The sequence below is a fragment of the Prionailurus bengalensis genome, chromosome B3 (genome assembly GCF_016509475.1).
Source record: "Prionailurus bengalensis isolate Pbe53 chromosome B3, Fcat_Pben_1.1_paternal_pri, whole genome shotgun sequence".
Lineage (NCBI taxonomy): Eukaryota > Metazoa > Chordata > Mammalia > Carnivora > Felidae > Prionailurus > Prionailurus bengalensis.
This window is the reverse complement of record NC_057355.1, coordinates 122,355,271-122,379,130: the sequence shown is the minus strand read 5'-3', so window position 1 is coordinate 122,379,130 and position 23,860 is coordinate 122,355,271. Positions and strand designations below refer to the sequence as shown.

The window sequence follows — 23,860 nt, the reverse complement described above, 5'->3', positions numbered from 1 at the left end:
CCCCACCTTAGAGAGCGGAAGCTTTCGGAGGTGGAGGATTTGTGAGGTTGGAGCGCCCTCTGCTGGGAAATCGGAGGTTCAGCCAGGAGAGGTACAAGCCGAGAGTGACCCGGTTTGGCCTTTAGGATGCCTGAGAGAAAGGATCCTTTCTTGCTTTCATCCTTTCTGGGGGTTAGTACACAGGTAAGCCCTCTTGTTGGGCACCGACCCCCTCTTGTTGGTCATGGACATATTTAAAACATTTTTTTAAATGTTTATTTTTGAGAGAGAGAGAGAGAGAGAGCACGCGAGCGAGCATGAGCGGGGGAGGGGCAGAGAGCGTGCAAGACACAGAATCCAAAGCAGGCTCCAAGCTCTGAGCTGTCAGCACAGAGCCGGACAAGGGGCTCGAACTCACAAACCGCAAGATCATGACCTGTGAAATCATGACCTGAGCTGAAGTCAGACGCTTAACCGACTGAGCCACCCGACGCCCCCCGTTCCTGGACGTATTTGGGTACACGCACCATGTCTCCATAATTCAAATGTGAGCATACATTTGTACACACGTGCTCTTTTTCCATCATACCTTGGGAAGCATCTCTAGAGTGAGCTTTGGAGTCCACAGGTGAAGGGCTCAGTCCCCTACAGACTACTTCAGATGCCAGCTGCAATGGGGTCCCCTGGGATATCTGCACTTCTGATCTGCCAGCTACAACGGGGTGAGGGGGGTTCCCAGGACTCCCTCGGGTTTGATAACTCACTGGAACAATCCACAGAACTCACGGAAAGTGCTATGATCATGAGTATAGTTTTATTAGAAAGGATCTGGCTCAGGGTCAGGCAAATGGAGGTGTGTGCAGGGCAAGCCCTGAAAGGGGGTGCAGAGAGCTTCCACGCCCTCCCACCCCAGGACATCCAGGTGTTCACCTCCCGGGAAGCTCCCCTGAGCGGCGCTGTCCAGACTTTCCACTGGAGTTAACTCTAGGGAGGCAGGATTGCACACTGGCTGCGTGCTTGAACTCAATCTCTAACCATCTCTACTCCCAGGTTGGTCTTTCCCAGCTACCAGCATCCCTGAGCAATCTAAGGGCCCACTCAGCCCTCATTAGCATAACAAAGACAGTCTGGCCACTCAGGAAGTTCCAAGGGTTTTTATTTTTTTAGTTACTTTTAAAAATGAGACTCTTTTCTTTTTGATAAATGTTTATTTATTTTGAGAGACAGAGAGAGCATCCCAAGCAGACTCCACGCTATCAGCACTCAGCCCCATGAGGGCTCTATCCACAATCCTGAAATCATGATCTGAGCTGAAATCAAGAGCCTGACGCTTGGCGCCCGGTTGGCTCAGTTAAGTGTCCAACTTCGACCCAGGTCATGATTTCGCTATTTGTGAGTTCGAGCCCCATGTCAAGCTCTGTGCTGACAGCTCAGAGCCTGGAGCCTGCTTCGGATTCTGTGTCTCCCTCTCTTTCTGCCCCTCCTCTGCTCGCGTTCTGTCTCTGTCTCTCTCTCTCTCAAAAATAAATAAACATTACAAAAAAAAAAAAAAGAGCCAGACGCTTAACGGACTGAGCCATGCAGGTGGCCCCCAAGGGTTTTTAAGGCTTGGTAGCAGTCTGGGAGAAAAACGTGGTATGTTGATTTATACTACAATGCGTGTACACACACACACACACACACATATACACAGGAGTTTTGTCTTACTCATCCTGGCCACCATGGCAGCCAGCTGGTCAGCCCTCCTCCAGCTGATCCACAGACTCCCTAAGGTGGTGGCCAGACAGCAAAAGCAGTCTTCCCAGGGTCACACCATGGACCCTCTTTAAAGGCACCACTGGGCCTCAAGGTGGGCCTCCCAGCCTCCTGGTCCCCCTCCCCCTCCAGGATGTCTGCTTCCTGAAGGAGAACTGTTCCCTTCCTGCAGTTCAAGGCCACTGGTCCGCAGCCAGGATTTAGGTCGCAGGCTTGCCTTGCCAATCATTGTTTTCTTTTGCTTAAAACAAAACAAATCAAAACAAAACCAATCCAGAGCCCCCGCTTGGCAAAGCAGCCTGGTCCCTCGAGGACACTGCAGCTGCCACTGTGGCCACACAGCAACCCTGCAGCTCACCCCGCCCAGCCGCGGGTTCTGTATCCTGGCCCATCCCACCAGTACTGATGTGGAAATGTCGGGGTTTGGAGCTGACGGCCAGGAAATAATTCTTGAGACATCTTTGGTGCGAAAAGGTGGCTTTATTAAAGCACGGGGACAGGACCCGTGGGCAGAAAGAACTGTGCTGGGTTGTGACGGGTGACTGAATATATTCCTTCAGGTTGGGAGGGGGTTAGGGATAGAGTAATTCTCCAACGTATTTGGGAAGCAAGGTTTCCAGGACTCTGAGGGGGCTAGCTGCTGTTAGGAAAAGGTCAGTTATTACTGTTTAGTAAACAGTCATGAGGCCCTTCAGATGTCTGTCAATGGGCTATATGCTTGGAGGATGATGGTTAACATATATTTGGGGGGGGGAGTAGAGATAAAGGAAGTTTCTAAAGGAATTTTTATATGTTAAAGTAGACTTAGAGGATTCTGGGAAGTAGGCTAAGATTGCCTTTTGCCTTTAGCAAAGTATCGCATTGAGGCAGCAGAGTTCCTGGCGAATGTCACTCTGCCTGTGTCAAGGACTTGTTGATGGGCTGTAGGTCGTAAGGGAATTTAAGTTTTCATTTGCCTGTGTTTCCCGCATCAGTCTCGCCACCGCTCTGAGGCCACACATCCAGCTGCCGTGTTGCAGCTGTTAGAGAGAATTCACTGTGGCCTTTGGTTTTTGGGGATGCTAGCTCTGGATTCTCATTCTGAGCGTCTGGTGGAGGTGTGATCCTAGGTCCCGGCTGCAAGTCACAGCCACCCCTCCCCCGAGGTGAGGCATTCCCAGCCCAGGAAGAGGGGTTCGGACCTCAGCAGCCAAGAAAAATGCCAGCTCTTTACCGTGTCCCCTGCGTTGTCCACATGGCGCTGCTAGTCCCTGGTCCGCCCTCCTCCCTCTAATTCCTAAGATTCTGGACGAATTCTTTTGATTTGATGCAAGCCTTAAACCAAACCCTGAGATGAGAATGCTTCCCATGATGTTTCAAAGGCCCAGTACTTAGATATTTCAAAGATGGCTGCTTGGTGTGGCCCCTCTTGTGCCCTGCAGGACCTAGGCCTCCCCTCCCCCCACCTCTCGGAAAGGAAAGCCACTGTGATGAGGTCATCCTTCTAGGAAGCACTTATTGTATGCTAGGCCTTGGGTTTCTTCGGCACAATCTCATTAAATTGTGGGGGAGGGGAGCCATTATCATTTCTATTGACGGGTGAGGAAACTGAGATTCAGAAAGGTTGAGTGGCTCAAAGTCACAAAGCTGCTAAGTGGAAAAGCCAGGCGCAATTCAAACCTCAAAATGTCCGGTGCCAGAACCCCGTATGCTTAACTGCTTTATGACGCGGGTGCACAGAGCTTTCCATGTGCTTCCTTCTGTCCTCCCATCCTACCTCCCCTGGCACAATTTCTGATCAATACTGGGAGCAGGGACGACCTGTCAACCTGACCTTCAGCAATCAGCCACACTAGAACAGTATCTTCCGCCTTTGCCTCCCTCCTGGCCTGCAGCTCGTGCTTGCTTATCAATCTAGTTGTTCCTCACTCTGTTGTAGACACAGTGTAGACAGAGTAAGTGCATTTAAACTCCCGGTCTGGATGTGGAGCTGCTGCACAGAAGCCGCAGGGGGCAGGGAAGCACAGTGGTTAAGACCCCAGGGAGCCAGAGCTATATTGTTAGGGCCTGAATCTCCGCCTCCCCACTTACTAGCAAGAAAGCTTGAGTGACATGCTTAACTTCTCCATGCATCCGTTTCCCCAACTGTAAAATAGGATAATAAACTCTTCCTGCACCGGGTTTCTGTGAGGAACAAAAAGCTACCACATGACGCTCACCGAGTTAGGGCAGGTTAGGAGGGGCACAGCCAGGTGCTGATTCCCTCGCTTGCAGCCTGACCTTCAGTGCTGGGCACGTAGTCCAATGCCTCTGGGTCATTTTGACCCGCTGGCCTCTCCTACTTTGCAAGATTCCTCTACCTCCACCTTGGGCTTGCAGCTCCCGCCCACCAGCCTCCAGACTGGGCAAGCTGATAGAGGATGAATTCCTCGTGCAGTCCTATCCAAATGAAACACTGTCTCCTCTTGCGGTTTTGCGGGGCTCCAGGGTGGACTGACTGGGGGAGGGGACTGAATATTTACGGAGTTTTTACCCGCCCACCCCTGATTTTCTGCCTCACAGCACGGGTGCAAAGTTCCCTGTTAGAAACCGCAATTCACAACGAGGACATTGAGCGTTGGAGAGGTTTGCCCAAGTGTCAGGCTGCTGGACACTCCCGGGCTCAGATTTCATGTGTCGGGCTTTTGGGGGGTGGTGGGCAGAAGTTTGGGAGATCACAAAAAGTACAAAGGCTGCAAAGCGTTCTGTAAGGATCTGGAAGCGGTGTGTTCACCAGGAATTTGAAGCTGACCTGACACCTAGTGGCCACTAGTCAGAATTACTCCAACTTTGGGAAGGTTCCCAGACTGTTGCAGGCAGGTTTTGACTCTGTCGTCCTTCACTTTCTTGGGATTGGTAATGTTGAGGGTTGGCCTGGAGGATTGGGGGCGAGGGGGTGGATTTTAGCTTCCCTATATCTCCATAATTTTCTCAAAGCTACCCAAACAAAACATAACATTTGATCAGAAAATTGCTGCCTTTCATTTTTATGCAAGAGATACATTAAAAGCATCTGGAGAAAACTTTGCTGTTTTTATTGATCCATAACATAGTCCACAATTTTTGATACTCCCTGGCTTCATAATCCTCAGGGGTCCACCCAGACACCAGCAGCTATTGGACAAGAGACTTGGTGGGGGGAAATTTATAGATTACAATAAACCTAAATGACACGGCTCCTGATTTTAAGGGGATTCGATTTATTTGTGGGGTCAAAGACATCTACATACCCTGACAAGTATGAGAGATGTGAGTTTCAGCCCACGAACCCCTTAGTGCATTTCTTTATTTTCTCTTATTATCCTAATTTTGACTCTGAGCCCCTCTGTCACCCAATTAATGGAAATTCAACTTCAGGCTAAGACCTTGAATAAGGAAGGGAAAGGGGAAAATGCACTGCGGGGAGGGGGTATAAATTATTTCAAATAATGATTCTGCCACATGGGCAGAGAGGCCTCAGCCTCCGCTCCAGCCCTGGTGAAGCAAAGGGAAAGCCAAAGGCAGTGACTGGATTCCGAGATGCCGTTTCAGCATGCGTCACACATCAGGGCTCTAAAGGGTCGGTTCCTGGTCACCCCCAAACTTTCCCACTTTTCCACCACTTGCCCCCCAAAATTGCCAGGTGAATGTGTTTGTTCACCTCATAGGTCTTTATTGAGCATCTCCTATGTGTCAGGCACTGTGCGGTGGTACAGAGATGCGTGATTCAGTCCCTGCCCTTGTGCATCCACAGAGACGACTGGCGGGGCTAATCAGAACCCGCCAGTTACCCATCCCCGCACCTGCTCAGCGCATGCTGTTCTTGACTATCCCTGCTCTTGTGCTCAGCAATTCGTGTCTCCTTAGCTTCCAAGGAATTTAAAAAAGAAATGTAGAACAGTAGATTCCCAGAACAGATTGGGAAGCCTTAATTTCGGCTGTCCTACTTTTTTCCGATGGAAGTGTAAGGCTCCACGCTCAGGTGGCGAGGTGGCGCCGGGCTATGACTACATGCCAGGTCTCTCTGTCTCCCATCCTGGGCTCTCTCCACATGACCCCTCAGCATTTGCTTCTAAAGCACCCCCCCCCCCCCCCCCCCCGCCCCACGTCCTTGTTCCTGAGCATCTGCTCCCTCTCCACTGCCTCCCGCGTCTCCAAAATCTCTCTCCTGGATACAGTTTACATTTACTAGGATGACTGCCTTTGTGCACTGATCTCCAACACCCCCCCCCCCCCCCACTGCTCTTTTCCTGCTGCCTAGCAACGCCATTGCATTCCCAATTTGTCTTCAGGCTCCTACTAAGGCCATCAAGGATGCGCCCCCTGCTGGTCGCCAAAACCAAAGGCGCTGCTCCAGTTGCGGGGGGGCGGGGGCACGCCACCTGCAGCCCAGAGACATGGGGACCCAGGCAGACTTTATTGGCTCGCTCGCAGTCTGGCCTTGGTGTTTGTCTACGGAGGTTTCAGAACAGATCTTCGCCTCCTGAATGCCACCAATCGACTTGCCAGGACCTCTCCGTCGCGGCGACTTCTTTTCAGACCAGACTTGTTGCTTACCGCTTCTCTGTTTTTAGGAAACTGGTTTGAAAGGTAAGGGGATAATGCTGAGTGCCAATGCCGTCTGATTGAAGGGAGTGTTTAGGCAGACTCAAATCCAAGCAGGATCATTTGTAAACCCATCGCAGCAGGAGGGTTGAACATGGGTAAGTTTTGGTGTCAGCCCGGGGAGGGGGCAGAAGAATCGGTTTTTGCCATTGGCAAGGAAGGGTTTAGCAGTAGACTGAAATTTAGAATGTGCACACCCTTTGGCCCAGAGATTGCCCTGGATCCGCTCCACCTTGTTAGAGAAACATGTGTGGGCAAACACCATCTACAAAAGGATGCTGGTTATAGTATTATTTGTAGTAGCAAAACAATGGAAATAATTTAAATGTCCCTAACAATGAGATAAATAAGGAGACTTCTGTGCTATGAAATAGCATGCGGCAGTTAAAAAAGACTGAGATGGATCTAAATGCACAAACACGGAAAGATTGCCAAGACATACTGGAAGGCAGAGCAAATTCAGAGGAACGTGATAGCATGATTCTATTTAGGATAAACAAGAAACCGTGTGTTTGTCAGTGTGAGGGTACAATAATGTATAATAAAACATATGTGTACTCAGAGCCTAGCACATGCCAGGTAATGTTCTAAATGCTTTATAGGCATTAATCCATTTACTCCTCAAAAGCTCCGATGCCATGGGTACTATTATTAGCTCCACGGTACAGATGGGGAAATTGAAGCTTACGGAGATTGGGTAACTTGCACAGGAGTGGAGCTGGGCTTGGAACTCAGGCAGTCTGGCCTCAGAGCCCACGTTTTAAACCACGACACCACACACACTCACGTGTGCACGCACACATGCACACTCGATGGCAAGTATGGGAAAGGCATGGAAATGTGCGCTGGGACTGTTCATGGGAGGCAGCATGTACCGTGGAGAAGAGACAAAAAAAGAACCTTCACTTTCTTCTTGCTATACTTCTGTGGATTTAGAATTTTTGCAAGTAGATATTATTTGTAACAAAAATGAAAATAAAAAATTCACGCAACAATAAAAATGACCGCTCTGCTCTTCAATGGGAATAGAGCTGAGGGACAATTTGAGGTGCTCACGAGAGACCGCCCCCTCAGTTCCCAAGACACGGGGACCCAGACCCCAGTATTGCCTCTTGATGGCCACTTGACCTCATCTGCAAAGCTGAAGGGTTTGCTGGACCTGGAACCTGGTCTCTTGGCCTCTGCCTGGGCACTTCCCACCAGCTTCCCAAGGACAACAAGCACCACTTTAGGGGGGGCAGGTGGGGAGTTTCAGGACAGAGATGCGGTGTGGGGGACGTGCAAGCCTGAGACATCTTCAGAACGAGCCCCCTTGCTGGGTGACGTGTGCCAGCCTCTTACGCACATTGTCCCTACTCTATCCTTACAAAGCCGCTTGGGTGCTGTGGTTACACCCCATTGTAAAGACTTGGAGACTAAGAGCCCTGTGAAGAGCTGCCCCCTCCCTAGAAGCAAGGTGTGCAGATGGGTCCGGCTGCCTTTCCTATCTTTGCCCTGGCTTCTCCCCGTGGCAAGTATTGAAGAGGGCACAGGACAGAGGTACAGGGTGGGGAGGCTCGGGGGGCAGGACCAGAGGGGGGTCCCTCTGATAGAGCTCCCTAAGGACTGGCGTCTAAGACAAGAGGTTGCTGGGTCAGTTGGGAGCCTTCATCCTTCACTGTGTACAGGTGATGACAGAACCGGGCACCTGGGCCACATATGGGTCATGACAGTGCCGGGCACCTGGGCCACATATGGGCGATGACAGCGTCAGGCACCTGGGCAGGTTTGGGACCCCACAGAGTGCTTGGCCCGAGGTAGGGGCTCACAGGTGTTCTTACAGTTCTTACTGTTACACAGGCCCTTTCCTGTCTCTTTAAGGAATTGAGCCCAAGTCACAACGGCATCATCCCCTAGGCCACAGCAGAGCTGAGTGGCTGCAGTTTCCCAGCCACGTGAGGCTCACGCTTCCGCACTTGCTTCTTGCCCGAGTAATCCTCTTCTTTGAGCTACCCAGGCACCTGCCACAGACCTCTCACCACGCCAGGGCCTACCCACGTGCTCTGTTACGTCCCCTCCTACTTGGCTTTGACACTGTGTCCCCAGAATCTGGTCCCACAGCCAACAGCACACGGTTGAGGCTGCAGCTCTGCTGGGAGGGTGAATTGGAAGTTGAGGAGGAGGGCAGACAGTGGGGCCAGCCTCGGAAGCCAGGGAGGGCGCGGCCAGTTGCTTCAGGGGAGGCTGTACCTGATCAAATGTAGACACCACCGGGACGCCTTATAGAGAACTGGGGGCCTGCCTGGGGCAGAAGCAGGATAAGATGGGCGCTGGGCCTAGACTGACCTGAAGTTCACCATGCCTGTCTTCTCAGCCAGCTTCTTTATCAGCTCCCTGACTTGGTACAGGTTCATAGGGACCTTGTCCTGCTGAAGAAGTGGATGGAACATGCAAAGTCAATGGAGCTCTCTGCCTACCCCTTCCCAGGCCTAAACACACACACACACACACACACACACACACACACACCCCACACTGGCTGTTGCCACTAGGGTTCAGCACACCTGTATCATAGCTTTCCGGAAGTCACCCACAGACATCATCATTTTTCCATTAGGGTTCAAGCTCTTGAAGAAGTCTATGACCGTGATTTGGTGCTGGTCTGCATAGCTCTGAGAGAAACCGGAGACACCGGAAGCAAATACTTGACTTTGTAACATCTATTAACAACACCCCACCCCATCCCCACCCTCCACTGCCACCTTCCGCCAAAAGGTGGCCCAGGCTCCCAGACCTGGCAGGCCCAAGGAGGTGAACTTGAATAGAGACCTAGAGAAAGAGTAGGAATGAGTACGACACTGAGGACAGGAAGAAGGGGGTTCCAGGCAGAGGAACCTGCACGTGCACAGGCCTGGAGCTGAGTGAGAGCTAGTGCAGAGAAACAGGGGGAAATCTTGTGGGGCTGAATTTCCGGGAACCAGGGGGGATGGGTAGGTGGAGAGGGTGGGGCTACAGAAGACCTCCCTGTGGTGGCAGCGTCACCACCTTTATTTTAGTCCCTTGGGCTTGACGTTTTGGAGTTGTCATTGGCTCTCTCCTATCATCACAGGCCTCCCTTCTCCCAGCACACACACACACACACACACACACACACACACACACATACACATATGCATACTTGCCCACATGCACCATGTGCCCAGCCATTTACCAAATCCTGGAGCTTCTCCATTAGGGGATCTCCTACATCTGTCCCTCCACTTCCACTGCTATCCTCAGGCAAGGCACCATTCTAGAATACTAGTTAGCACATGGAGAATACTACCATAGTGCCTTCATTAGCATTCCCACTCTCATATTTACCCCCTTCAGTTTATTTCCCTCCCCATTGCCTGAAAGGTTACTCTTTGGTCCTACCGGATTCACCTTACCCACTGCTCAGCAACTGTAGCTGGCTCCCGCTCCCTGTGGAATCCAACCCCAGCCCTGAGCCTAGAATCTGAGGACCGCCACATTTAGCCCCAGCCTCTCTGGGTAGCCTTGACTTCCAGGCTTTGCAGGAGCCTGGAACCACACGGTTCTCCTGCTGGAGCCACATGGTTCTGTTCCCATCTCCCAAGCACACTGTGTGCACCCTGCTCTGCTCCTCTGCTAGTGGGAACCCCCTCTCCCCAGAACTCCCTCCCTGTCACTGTCACTGACCTGAATTCTTTCTTGCTCTTCAAGACCCTTCCCCAGGACATGTCCCTTTCTGTTTGCCTAATCCCACAGTGGCCTCTAATCTGGATTCAGATGGTATTTGTTGCCTTGGTCACTCATTTATTATTTATCGTATGATGCTTTCTATGAGAAGTTACTGCATCTGTCCCATCTTTGCAACCAGATTGTTGCCTGTTCCCTCTCCCCAGAGGGGAAGGACTGTGTTTTACATCGCATATCTGGCTCGGTTTCTAATCTGAGAGTCTTATGAGATCCCTAGAGATTTCTATGCTGTTTTAAGCAGGGGTGGGGCCCCTGCTTTCCATCCGAGATCTCCATTCCTATTCCCTGCATCATCTTCCTCCCCTTGCAAAACAGGTGTCCCCTCGGTTCCATCTGATGTCATCTGACTTGTGAAGGTACTCGATACCCCCCTTGCCTTCTAGAACTTTCCACACAATAATTGCCATGCAGAGCTCTTCTGTTTAGTCCTGGAAACTGAGGCACAGAGCAGACCAACCAAGGGGCAGGAGGTAGCCCCAGCGGCACATGTCCTCTAGAATCTGCATCTGCATGGGTATCACCCCAGGTAGCAAGCGGTCTGTATCCAGCTTCCCTGTCAACTCTGCCTCCAGTGAGAGCCAGGCATGGGAACACCAGCCTGGGCTGGGCGCTACTCTGTGAGGTGGTCAGACCAGAGGAGCTCCCTGGCAGCTCTAAAATTGTCTGGGTTTTCATTTCCATGGTTTTCTCTGCCTCCTGTGATCTAAGACTAGAGCCAGGGGCAGGTCACCACTAGATATAAAGGATCTGAGGGTCCCACTTTAGCTGGAGCCACCAAACCACTGTCTTCACCACAGGGGTGTCTTGGCATCCTTACTGGCTATTGGAAAGAGCTGGCATTTGTTGGGCGCTTATTATTGGCCAGGCATTGCTCTAAGCACTTCTTGTGTGTTGTAGAATTGAATCTTCACAGCAGCCCTCCCGGGGTGAGTCCTATCATTATGCCCATTTTCCAGGTGAAGAGACGGGGCACAGAGAGCACAGCGACTTGCCTTCAGCCGCACATTAACAGGTGGAGGAGCCTGGCTGGTGGAAACCATCCTGTTCCAAGCCCCTCCCTCTTCACCCAGATCCCAGATCCCCTCTTCCTGCTGAGGGGACCCAACATCCACAGGGAGTATTCCATGTCTGAGACATTCCTTGTCAGAGAGGACTGTGCAGACACTTCGGGGGAGGGGAGACGCTGGTCCTTGGGGTCTCAGAGGAAAGCAAGGGCTCACCTGGATCAGTTTCATGGGGTTTGTCCACAAGAGCAGCTCTTTCTTGGCAGAGAAGCCTTGCACTGCCTTGTACGTCACGTCCAGCTGGGGGTGGATGGCACACACCCCATCCAATATTTTTACGAACTGCTCAGACACCAGCACATTCTGAGGAGGGGAGAGAGGGGACCCATCGTGAGGAAGGCATCGCCCGCTGTTGTAACATCTCCACCCCCACGCCCATCCCCCACCCCCCTGCAGACCAGGCGCCCCATCCAAGCCAAAGGCAGAGAGGTTTTTTTTTTTCGTTTTTTGTTTTTCGTTTGTTTGTTTTTGTTTGGTCTTCTCCAGCTTGTTCTGCAGTGCTGCTTCTAGACTGGGAGAGTTCATCTTTCCTAGGGCTTGTGATTTGACTTGTAAAGTTTGCACATGAGTGTGATCAGATGTCCTAGTCGAGTGCCAGCAGCCTGTGTCACACACGGTCAGCTCGGCTCTGCTCTTAGATGGCGAGCATCGGTGTCTGCATGGGACAGATGAGACACAGCTAAGGGGTTAGGAGACTGGTCCTGAGGCAAATGTCCTAAAATGTCCATTTCTACACCAGTGTTGGTGTTGGGAGCAGGTGCCCTGGACGAGCATCCCTCATTCCAACCACCCTGTCCTGGCTCAAAACCCATGGGGAACTCCCCTTTTGGAAGTGCCCTCAGAGCTGGGTTATAGGCCACAGGAGAAGACATGGTCTATGAAGCAGTGTTTGACCAAACTGGGCCTTCACTGGTTCAGTCAGCCTGCTTCACTCCTCAGATGTGGTTCTGACCATCTTCTGCCACTTCAAATAATGAAACTCATGCTAAAGGGCTGACGGCTTCCCTCAACCTGATTTGTAGATATTCTAGAGAAAGTTCTAGAAGCAGTGAAGGAATTCCAACGCTGTTTAGAGTTACATCAGGAGAGATGATAAAAGAGAAGGAAAAGTCTAATTCAGACCTGTCTGTCCTGGTAGGTAGATGTTGAAGTCCTAACCCTTGGGAACCTGTGACAAAATGCCAGTGTGATCCCAGCTTGTGGGTTTCTGTGCCATCCGGGGCTGAAACAGCACCATTTCTAACGTTCCCTCAGACACCAAGAGAGTGCCTGACTCCACGCCTTCCAACCTGCCCTGGGGGCGGGGGGAAGGAGGGAGAGCAAATGCCAACAAAATCTGGACACATAACTGAGACCCAGAGGCAGGGTGGGGTGGGAGCTAAGGCAGCCTCAGGGGTACAAGGTCAGAGCTGTAGGATGAGTGTAGAGAGAAGCCCCCTAAGGAGAAACCGACTGGACCAGGGGATAGACTGAAAAGAAAAGCAGGTATGTTTTTCTAATGTTTTATAATCTGTGGCAAACCTAAGTCCAAATTTTACTTATTATTTGAGTTCCAAGGTGTTTGGGTTTAAATATTCAAAGTATCATCACTGATATAATTGTAAGGCATTAAAATCTTGGCAAAACGTCATTATTTGTGTGGCTTTAAAATAACACAACAAGACTTTTAACACTGCACTAGAGTAGGAGGCAGAAGCCTCGGCTTTACTCTTTGTTGTGCTTTTCACTTGCTGTGTATTCCTGGGCAAGTGATCCAACCTCTCTGTTTCAGTTTCCCTGTATGTAAAATGGGAAAATGAGGGAAAGTTCTCGTTATGGGTTGAATTGTGTTCCCATCAAAAAGATGCTGAAGTCCTGGGGCGCCTGGGTGGCTCAGTCGGTTAAGCGTCCGACTTCGGCTCAGGTCATGATCTTGTGGTCTGTGAGTTTGAGCCCCGCATCGGGCTCTGGGCTGACAGCTCAGAGCCTGGAGCCTGCTTCGGATTCTGGGTCTCCCTCTCTCTCTGTCCCTCCCCTGCTCATGCTCTGTCTCTCTCTCTCTCAAAAATAATTAAAGATTAAAAAAAAAAAAGATGTTGAAGTCCTAACCCTTGGGAACCTGTGAATGTGACCTTATTAGGAAATAGGGTCTTTTCAGATGATCAAGTTAAGATGAGGTCATTAAGGTGGGCCCTAATCCAATATGACTGTGTCCTTATAAAAAGGGGCATTTGAATACAGAGACAGACGTGCACGCGGGGAGAGCGCCATTTGAAGCTAAAGACAGAAATCAAGACGATGCTCCCACCAAGCCGAGGAACACCACAGATTGCCACCAAACCACCAGGAGCTGGCAGGAGCACAGCACGCATTCTTCCTCGTGGTCCTCTGAAGGAACCAGTTCTACCACGACCTTGATCTTGGGCTTTGGTTTACAGGACGGTGAGACAATACATTTGCGTGCTTTGAACAACTCTAGGACATGGGTGCACTCTACCTGCCTCCCTGAGAAGGATCAAATGAGCCGAAGCCTATAAAATCCCTTTGGAGGGAAACCGTATAAAGTGGCGGGCGGGTCTAGGGTATTGTTTTTACCAGCTACCACCTCTCTGAGGATTCAGGCAAGAATACCTGGTCCAGTGAAGTCACCTCCTCAGGCCTTCCTCCTCCACCAGGGGGCCTTACCCTCAAATTCTACTCAGTCAGCCAAGTCACGAAATAAGAATACAAGTTATTACATGTTTTAGGACTCAGATTCTAAAAGTTCTGTGATTCTGGGGGCGTCTAGGTGGCTCAGTCAGTTAAGCATCCAACTCCGGCTCAAGTCACAATCTTACGGTTCATGAGTTTGAGTCCCGCATTGGGCTCTGTGCTGTCAGTGCAAAGCCTGCCTGGGATTCTCTCTCTCCCTCTCTCTCTGCCCCTCCCCCACTTGCACATGCTCATGCATGCTCTCTAAATCAATCAATCCATCAATACCAAAAAAGTTAAAAGTTCTATGATTCTGGACCATTCTGGGGCCCAGGGCTGTCCATCAGCAAAGGTGGCAGTGAACAAATTCTGTTCTGCGGGCCTCTCACCTTTGATTCTGGTGTTTCTGCTCTTAGACCCATCAGGATCTGGTAAATGATTTCACACCACAATGTTATTGACCGAACGGCTACTCCTATTAAAAGGACCCCAAGAGAAGGCCAAGTCGTACTCCAGAAGGAGTGACCTTTTCATGGAGTATTTGTGTGAGGCCCATGAGGGGACAGAGCTGTTGGCACCTGCCAACATAGCGTGGCCGTGGTACCTGGCATGCTCCCTGGTGCAAGCAACCACGATCTAATCACTTACAGAAATGTCAATCTCCTCCATCTTGGATTTGGGGTTCCTCTTGATGGACAGGATAAGTAACGTAGCCCCATCCATACTCACAGGGTTCAGGAAAAGCTGTGGGAGGAGGGGCGAGACAGAAGGAGGATGAGCTGGCTATAGGAGAGCCTGGCTCAGAGTGTGGCTTCCATTTCTTCCCATCAAATCGTAATCTCTATCTTCCCCCCAGACTCCTCTGTAGGCATCTGTCTCCCTGTCTGTTTGTCCAGTCATCCATCCACCTACCCATCTCACTGCTCATCCATCCATCCATCCATCCATCCATCCATCCAGCAAACATTTATTAGAGGCCTGCCATGTGCCGGTTGCTGGGTTGAGTGCTAAGGGATGCACAGGCAGATGTGACAAGGTCTCTGCCCTCACGTAGCTTACACTCTACAGGGGGACACAGGCAAACAAGCACATGGCATCAGACGTGTGGTGAGGGCAGTGACAGAGAGGTACACACTGGTACTGCAGGAGCAAGGAAAGGGGCATCTGGTACAGTGGAGGGGACACTGGAGCTAAGCCTTGCGGGTCTAATAGGGATTATTCTGGTCTGAAGAAGCAGGGCTAGGACCAGAGGAGGGAATGAGATGCACCAAAGAAGGCAAAGGGGAGGCAAGTGCAAAGGTGCAGAGGTGTTTGGGCAATAGCAAACATTTCATGAGCAGGAGCAGAAAGAACGAGGCCACAGAACGGGGCTGGGCCAGATCACAGGGACCATGTGGACTTAGCTAAGCACTCAGGGCATTATTCCAACGGGGCTGGGAGCCAATGAAACTTGGTGTGGTGGTTCACAGCAAGGAACATAGACCCCAGTGGCTCTGCTTACTAGCTTTCTGGCCTTGAGTTATTTCCCTGGCCACTGGGCACCTATCACTTAGGGCTACTCTGAGGATCCAATAAATCAATTCAAGCAAAGTATTCAAGAGAGTGCTTGGTACATAGTAAGCAGCAAACGAATGTTAGTTAATACTGTTGAAGGCTTTCCACCGGGTGGCTTCTTGATGAGGCAGCCAAAACTTTGAGTATCTACTATGTGTCAGGTGTCTCCCAGGCTCTGATGGATTCCAGAGTGAAAACACAGACTTCGTAGGGCTTAGCTTCTAGAATCCTTTGCTTGACTCCCTTCCCTGGGAACATCATTATTTTTCCAAGAGTAGGGAAAGGAGGGTGGCACTTGATGTGTTTAAAACCTTTTTCTTGGGGTGCGAGCCTGGCTCAGTCAGTAGAGCGTGTGACTCTTGATCTTGGGGTTATGAGTTCGAGCCCCACATTGGGCATGGAGCCTATTTAAAAAATAAAAATAAATCAATAATTTTTTTTTCTTTCATTTTAAAACATTTACAAATTTTAAGTATATTTAAACACCGGACAACGTGTTTAAACATTTAAACAATGATGCATGGTCATTATAGAAAAAATCCAAAAAGAGGTAGAAAAAAAGGTTAAAGTCACCAGTACCGCCACCAATTAGAGAAAATCCCTATTGCCATTTTGTTGAGGCAACCTTTCAATCTTGGAAGATGCAGGTTCTCTGCACTTTCCTTGGCTTCACGGTTCCACGGAGGCTGAGCCACTGGCAGGCTGCGTCAGTCTCTCTTCTCTGAGTTACTCCTCCTCCTGCTCTGGTCAGGCCTCGTTCCCAGCTCTCACGGTCACTAGACAGTCACCATGCTCCCTCCAGTGCTGGCAATCTGACTTCCTTTTCGCAGCTCTAAGGTGCTTGTCCTCTCGGATGGCAGCTCATTGTTGCTGATTTCTTTCTTTCTTTCTTTTTTTTTTTTAATTTTTAAATGTTTTTATTTATTTTTGAGAGAGAGAGAGAGCGAGCATAAGTGGGGGAAAGGCAGACAGAGAGAGAGAGAGAGAGAGAGAGAATCTGAAGCAGGCTCCAGGCTCCGAGCTGTCAGCACAGAGCCTGACGTGGGGCTCAAACTTGTAAACCACCATGAGCCGAAGTCAGATGCTTAACCGACTGAGCTACCCAGGCGCCCTATCGCTGATTTCTAACTCCTGTCCTTCTCCACCAGCACCCCCACACCTGTGGCCCTCCCGCACCGCCCCCACATCTTGAGGAATTTGAACTGCAGCGGGGAAGCCTGGCAAGGCTGACTTCCTTGCCTCTCGAGCCACATCACCCGAGCAAGTCACAGAGCCTCAGCTTTCTCATCTGACAGGGGAGCTAGTGGAGCGCACGTCGGAGGGTCGGGCTGTGAGCCAGCAGCAAACCACCTGTCTGCCCCTGGCTCACGGCAGGAGCCCCAGAAAGGGGAACCGGTAGTGGAAGTCCTCATCTTTCTTCTGTTTTCCAACGACCCAGGAGCTGCCATGTTATACATTAGCGTCTATAAGCCAATCAACTTAAAATGAAAGGTGGATCCACTCATTCACTTAGCTGACATTCATCAGGCATCTCCTATAGGCCCAGCACTAAGCTAGGCCCGGGGGAATAGTAATGGGCAGGACCAAACACAGTGTTCGCTCTCAGGAAGCTCTCACACCGGTGGAGGTGACCAGTCAACTAGTCACTGAAGTGAGAGTGTAAGGAAGAATCTTGAAAGAAACCCCCGAGGCCGTAGCTGGACAACAAGGGAGAGCATGGGGTAAACTGAGGCTGGAGAAGCACACCGGGGTGAGAGAACTGGATTTGCACCACAGGAGGCCACGGAGTGGGGAGTCTAAGCTGGAGGGGACTAGATGGGGGGGGGGTGGAAGTCAGACTTATGCTCAAAACACACACTCTGGCTTCAGAGTGAAGCAGAGTCTGGAGGAGACCCAGATGGGAGGAAGGAAGACTGGTTAGGAGTTGACATCATGCACCTGGTGACAGCAGAGGGTGACATTAGGTTTACAGGAGAGAGACAGTCAAGAACCTACGCACATGTGAAACATAAGGTGAATTTTCCCAATGATTCTCTCCAGCAATATGCAACTCCATCACCCTGCTCTCCCCACCCTCCCCCCACAGATACACACATACACACACACGGATGCGTGGATGCACAAGGACACGGGGACACGCACTGATACACACACATGGGCACAAGGATGCACAGACACACACATGGATGCACACACACAGATGAACACACATAAACACGTGGATGCACACACACAGATGCATGGGTGTGCACACAGATACATACACGGATGCAGGCACACAAGCGTGGACACGTGGGTGCCATGGAAACACGGACGCACACAGAAGCATGGGCGTGCACACATGCACATGGACACACACACAAAGTGGCCCATCCCCAGCTTAAGTAAAGACTTTACCTTCAGAACTTTGAGGCTCTCATTGAACTCCAGTCCTTTGCTGATTTTGATGACTCCTTCGTTGCTGATGTCATTGCTGCTGACGTCTATGTAGACCAGGGAGTTGTTGAGCCTGAGGACCTCTCCCAGGGCCGTAGCCCCCTCGTTCCCAAAGCCGTTCATAGAGAGATCCAGTTTCTGCAGGGTTACATTAGCCTCCGGGGAGGAAAAAGAACAGCACCAGCATCAAGGTTGCATGTGACTCACCCAGCCAAGAGGCCCTGGTTTCTCTCCCCTGCTGCCATCCAGACTGGGTGCTCAGTGGTCCCCAGGAGGGAGAGCTCAGTCAGATCCCTCCCAGTGGGGGGAGTCAGAGTCTGGTCATTCTTTACCCCTTAATTAAACTGCCCTCTTGAAGTATCCCCAAAGATGACACCAAGACCCCAGCAAGGTGAATCTGCTGAAGTAGGATTTATCCTAAAGAAGAAGGCACATCCAGGAATTGGGGAGGGATGCTAACAACGTGAAAGCACTTGATGAGAGCTCAGTGTGTACTCATCAGGGGGGTCATGAGGAAGAGGTTCAAGATGGTGGGATGCAAAACCGTGACCATCCTCACTGGTTTCAACACACCACTGCCAGAGAGAGACTTACCCGGAGACCATTGCACAAGGCCACAGCTCCCCGTGTGTGGAACTGATTCCAGCTCAGATCCAGTGACTGGAGTCCTATATTGAGGGCTAGAGGAGGGAGGGAATCATCTCAGCATGCCCCAAATCCCAGAGAACCCACTCTCAGAGCTGACAGATAGCCATGACATTGGGGAATAAGGACTACTCAATACTCACTCAAAGTAAAACGCTGGGGCAATAATTTTTCCATTATTCATTTAAACCCCAAATTGTAAGATGATTCCCAGTGTTTGCAGTAATGTAGTCAAATAATCATACTCCCGTATCGCAGGGGGCAAGCAAATTGCCACAATTTGGCAAATGTGAGGTGGTCACAGACATTTTGCTATCAGACTGTGTGAGCCCCCTCACACAGCAATATCACCCTGAGGCTCTTCCTAAGGAGACAGTGCAGGATATGAGAAGAGTGATTTATCAGGTGTTTATCATGGCATCACTTATAAAAGTAACATTCATGACTCACAGGGGAAGGGTAAAGTACAGAATAAACATCCATTTGGTAGAATGTTGTGCAACCATTAAACTAGGAAGAGAGAGCATGGAGAACAGGGGTTGTATTTAGGGAGGGAGGCTGTGGTGGGCAGGGCATATGACCCCACGTGATGTGTTTTTCCTGGAGAACTTCAGGAGCAGAGGTGGCTCCAGAAAGCTTTCGGGACACTATCACTTGTAAGTGCTGCAGCATCAGGCTTGTCTAGAAGCTGACTTGCACAGACGTTTTAACTTGCATAGAACTTTTTAACTTAAAAATATTTTTCCTTATGTGCTGTGGAGGGTTGGGGAAAACATCATGTGGAAACACATCATCATCGTTATTTTTATTGGGGAGGGCGGATATGCTGAGGACACTGTTGGAAAGACGCTGAAGCACTCCTGACGTTTTACTGGGTGGGAGGCATGGCCTTCAACCCTCAGACCCAGGACGATGCCTTACTCTGTTTTCTTCTCGATGGTCAGTGCCCTGTGTGCTGGTTGTGGGTCTCTTGTGTCAACAACCAGGAGCTACTTTGCATAAAGTGAACACCATATCTTATTTTGAGAACAAACTTTCTCCTGCCTTCATCCTCTCCCTCATTCTCTCTCTCCCTTTTTAATGTTTTTTTGTTTTTGAGAGAGAGAGAGTGTGTGTGTGTGCAAACCGGGGAGGGGAAGAGAGAGAGGGAGACACAGAATCCGAAGCAAGCTCCAGGCTCTGGACTGTCAGCACAGAGCCCAATGCGGGGCTTGAACTCAGGAACCAACTTCAGCTCTTGACGATCTTGCCGTTTGTGAACTGGAGCCCATCAGGCTCTATGCTGCCAGCGGGGAGCCTGCTTCAGACCCTGTCTGCTCCTTCCCAGCTTCCTGGGGCATGCTCAAACGTGCGCGCTCTCTCTCTCTCTCTCTCTCTCTCTCTTTCAAAACAAATAAACATTAGAAAAAGTTGTTTTAAAATTTAGATTTTTTTTTTTAAGATTTTATTTTTAAGTAATCTCTAGACACAACATGGGGATTGAATTTACAACCCCGAGATCAAGAACTGCAGGTTCCAACTGAGCCAGCCGGGCACCCCTAAAATTTAGTTTTAGAATATTTAAGAATCAGTTTTCAGATAGACTCAAATTGCCCCATAATGCTTGCAGACTTGCTCCTTCCCTCAAACCTGCCGGCCTGAGCCCTCTCTCCAGGAAGGTGCTGTTCACACATCACTGAGGGGGTGGCAGCAGAGAGATGGAAGAGCTCCCCCCTTCTGACAGGACAGACTCCCCGCCCCCGCATGCTCGCTCCTTCTCCTCGCTCTATTAGCGCTGCGCCCTGCCTGTCGGTTCCAGTCTCCGTGGCTGCCAGCCTTTTCACGGATTCTGCTCCTGCCACCATCTCCCCATCCTTCCCCAGACGCGTATCTTCCTTCCCTTCCTATCAGCATCTTCCATCCTTGGGAACCTTCCTGCCCTCAAATCACCCATCTTTCTGGCGCAGCCTCGTCTCAGTGGGGCTTCTGCAGGTGCCCACGTTGCCTTTCACTTTTTTGCGTCCCATTTTCAACTCCACCCCCTGGGGGCGGGTCTCCACACTCAAGGCACTTGTCAAGGTCACCAATTATCTCCATGTTGACGAGTCCTGTGGTCGCTTTTCTGACCTCATCTTATTTAACCACTAAGCAACACTTGACCCCGCCGAAGATGTCCCCGTTCTTGAAAGAATCCCTTACTTGGCTCCTGGATACTTCACCTTCCCCCTCCTTGACTGACCACTCCTGCTCAGGTTCCTCCTCCCCACCTCTGGTACACCTAAAAGTGTCAGAGTGACCCAGGCAGCGATGGGACGGCTGCCTTCTCAACTCTATCCACACTCCTTGCCAGGATCTCATCTCGCCCTGTGGTTTTAAATGCATTGGAATGCCTATAACTCCCAGATGCGTATCTCCAGTCCTGACCTGCTCACCAAGCTCTAAACCCATATAACAAATCAGGTGTCTCCATGTAGATGTCAAACAGGCAACACAAACATCGCATGGCCAAAATGGGAATTTTGGCTCCTGACTCATGTCCCTCCATACCTGTTACTCCCTGAGTTTTTCCTCCAACCAGTTCCTGAAACAAAATAACCAGGCATCTATCTTTCTCCCTTTCCTTCGTTCTGCACATCAGCAAGTGGGTTTGGCTTTACTTCCAAAGTAAGTCTGGATCCATTCACTCCTCTCTATTACTACCTCCTCCCTCAGCTCCAGCTATTGTCCTGTCTTGCCTGGACTACGGCATTAGCCTCCTAACTGGCCTCCCTTCTTCCGTTCTTTTTTTTAAGCGTCATTAACATACAATGTTATGTTAGTTTCAGGTGTACAATGTATTGATTCAACAATTCTATACATAGCATTTACCACCGTAAGTGTATCACCATCTGTCGCCAAACAATGCTATTACAGTACTGTTGACAATATTCTCTATGTTACACTTTTCATCTCCAAGAACTGGAAGTTTGTACCTCTTAATCTGCTTTGCCTATTTCACCCATGCCCCCCCTTCCTCGCCCCCCCCCCCGCCCCCCTGCTGCTCCTGGCAGCCACCAGTTTGTTCTCTGTATTTAAGAGTCTGGTTGTCTTCAGTTGTGTTCTTCATAAAACTGCGTAAAACTTCACAAAACAGTTCCTTAGAGGAACTGCAAATCAAGCCATGTCACTCCCCTGCATTAACATCCTTCAATGACTTCTCAGCACATGGAGAATAAAATCCAGATTTCATGCACCTCATGGCCCACAAAGCCCGACCTTAGCGGCTGCAGGCCACCTTGGTGACCTCCTCCTTCCATTCCCTTCCCCTGCTCTGCTGCAGCCACAGGGTTCCCCCCCCCCCCCCCCCCCAGTCTGTTCTTTCCGCCTGGAATGCTGTGCTTCTGGAACTTAGCATGGCTGACTCTTCTTTGATATTCAGGTTTCAGCAAAAAGCCACCTTCCCTGTAGGGCTTTTTCTCACTCCTCCACCTAAAGTAGCATCTCCTTTGCTCATAATGACCACCCCCCCCCTACTAACTTCCCCAGGAATGAACACTTAGGTTCTTTCTTTTCTTTCTTTCTTTCTTTCTTTCTTTCTTTCTTTCTTTCTTTCTTGAAATTTTATAACAAATCTGCAGTGAACCTCCTCGGACATCTCTCTCTGCGTACGTGTGAGAGCTTCGAGACATGCACAGGTGAATTGCTATATCAAAGAATACATTTCTAATTTCACTAAATACTGTCAAACTAATCTCCAAAGTGCCTTTACCTAGCAGCTTCAGAGAGTTCTTATTTCTCCCTTGTGTTTACTTCACTGGATGTTCTCTCACTTGAAATTTCTGCAGCTTCGGTAGATGACAAGGGGAATCTTTTGTTTGTTTTGCATTCCTCTAATTACTAAAGAGCTTAGGAATTTGGCTTTCTGTTTTCACTGTCCATAGGCCTTGACCATTGTTTTATTGGGAGTATTTATCATTGTCATGGATCTGTAGGATCTTTTATCAATATTCTAAAGACAAATTTTTTATATTATACAAATACTGCAAGTATCTATTTTCTGTTGCTTATCTTTTAACATTGCCCAATCTTTTATCATAAATAAGTTTTAAACTTATTGTTGTCAAGTAAATGAATCATTTTTTGTTACAGTTTGTGCCCACTGTGCATATTTAATAATCCTTTGCTTCCTTGAGGTCAGCAAGTTATGTTTTTCTAGTCATTTTATAGTTTTTAAATTTTTTTTTTCAACGTTTATTTATTTTTGGGACAGAGAGAGACAGAGCATGAACGGGGGAAGGGCAGAGAGAGAGGGAGACACAGAATCGGAAACAGGCTCCAGGCTCTGAGCCATCAGCCCAGAGCCCGACGCGGGGCTCGAACTCACGGACCGCGAGATCGTGACCTGGCTGAAGTCGGACGCTTAACCGACTGCGCCACCCAGGCGCCCCCATTTTATAGTTTTTAAAAAATGTTTTATTTGTTTAGTTATTTGAGAGAGAGCATGAGTGGCAAAGGGGCAGAACGAGAGGGGGACAGAGGATCTGATGTGGGCTCTGCACTGACATGCCGACAGCAGTGAGCCTGACGCGGGGCTCACACTCATCAACTGTGAGATCATAACCTGAGCCACAACTGAGCCACCCAGGCACCCCTGTTTTTCTAATCATTTTAAAGTTTTACTTCCCGCATCTAGGTGCTCGCTCCACTTTAAATGTATTTGGGGTGTGGTTTACATCACTTTTTATAACCAGAACGTTCAATAACAATAAAAACCAGGAGATGCAGCTCTGACAGGTGACTGTCTGCCGAGTGCCCTCTCCTAGGCTGGCCCCTTCCCCCCGTGGGGGACTCACCCAGCATCTGCCCCAGGTGTTCTCCTCCCTTATCAGAGAACTCGTTGTGGCTGAGATCCAGTGTCTTAATTCGGTAATTGGCCTGGAGAGAGAAACGGTGCAGAGAGAGGTGATTTTTGTCTTTTATGTGACCGCAAATACCTCTCTTATCTCAGGGCGTTGTGATGGAGGGCTCCCACACACCAAAAATCGGGCGGACTAGAGTTTTTAGACTGAAGATGACTTCTTGTGCATTTTTTTGTTTAACCGTCGGTGACTGCTAGGAGGGTCTAATCCCATCCAAACAGCCCTCCCTCTGCTGCGTTTTGGTCAGGATCGGCAGAGTTCAGCCACTCACCAGCTCCCTAAACATTCAAGTGACCTCACTTCTCTATACACCCTCCAGATCCCCCACATCTCCCAGGGCCATCCCCCACAGGGCTGGGTTGCCCCCGCCCCCTTGTTACTTACCGAGAAGGCTTGGCAGAACAGCTCTGCGGATTCGTCCTTGAAGTTATTTCCTGTAGTGAAGGTGGGTGTTTGCAATGCTGTCCAGACTAGGGCTCCCTCACCCTCCTGCATTCTAGCCCTGCCAGTCTCTCCCCTTTGCAACCATCAGCCACA

The 23,860-nt window shown here is 50.0% G+C and overlaps 1 protein-coding gene across 5 annotated transcripts in view; it reads right to left on the bottom strand.

Annotated features, from left to right (window-relative positions):
- Window positions 1-2,194: 2,194 nt before the first annotated feature.
- LRRC74A (leucine rich repeat containing 74A) overlaps window positions 2,195-23,860 on the bottom strand; it is a 49,510-nt gene continuing 27,844 nt past the window's right edge. For 2 of the 5 annotated variants that reach the window (XM_043556698.1, XM_043556700.1), the window contains exons 6-14: window positions 23,708-23,757; window positions 23,258-23,339; window positions 18,396-18,481; window positions 17,763-17,957; window positions 14,460-14,555; window positions 11,298-11,444; window positions 8,880-8,987; window positions 8,662-8,744; window positions 2,195-4,866 (exon numbers count right to left, since the gene is read on the bottom strand). In XM_043556698.1, the coding sequence (XP_043412633.1) occupies window positions 4,740-4,866; window positions 8,662-8,744; window positions 8,880-8,987; window positions 11,298-11,444; window positions 14,460-14,555; window positions 17,763-17,957; window positions 18,396-18,481; window positions 23,258-23,339; window positions 23,708-23,757 (974 nt within the window). In that variant the 3' untranslated portion in view covers window positions 2,195-4,739. Of the gene's footprint in view, window positions 6,310-8,661; window positions 8,745-8,879; window positions 8,988-11,297; window positions 11,445-14,459; window positions 14,556-17,762; window positions 17,958-18,395; window positions 18,482-23,257; window positions 23,340-23,707; window positions 23,758-23,860 lie in introns of all 5 variants that reach the window. The other 3 variants (XM_043556699.1, XM_043556701.1, XM_043556702.1) reach the window with 3 other exon arrangements.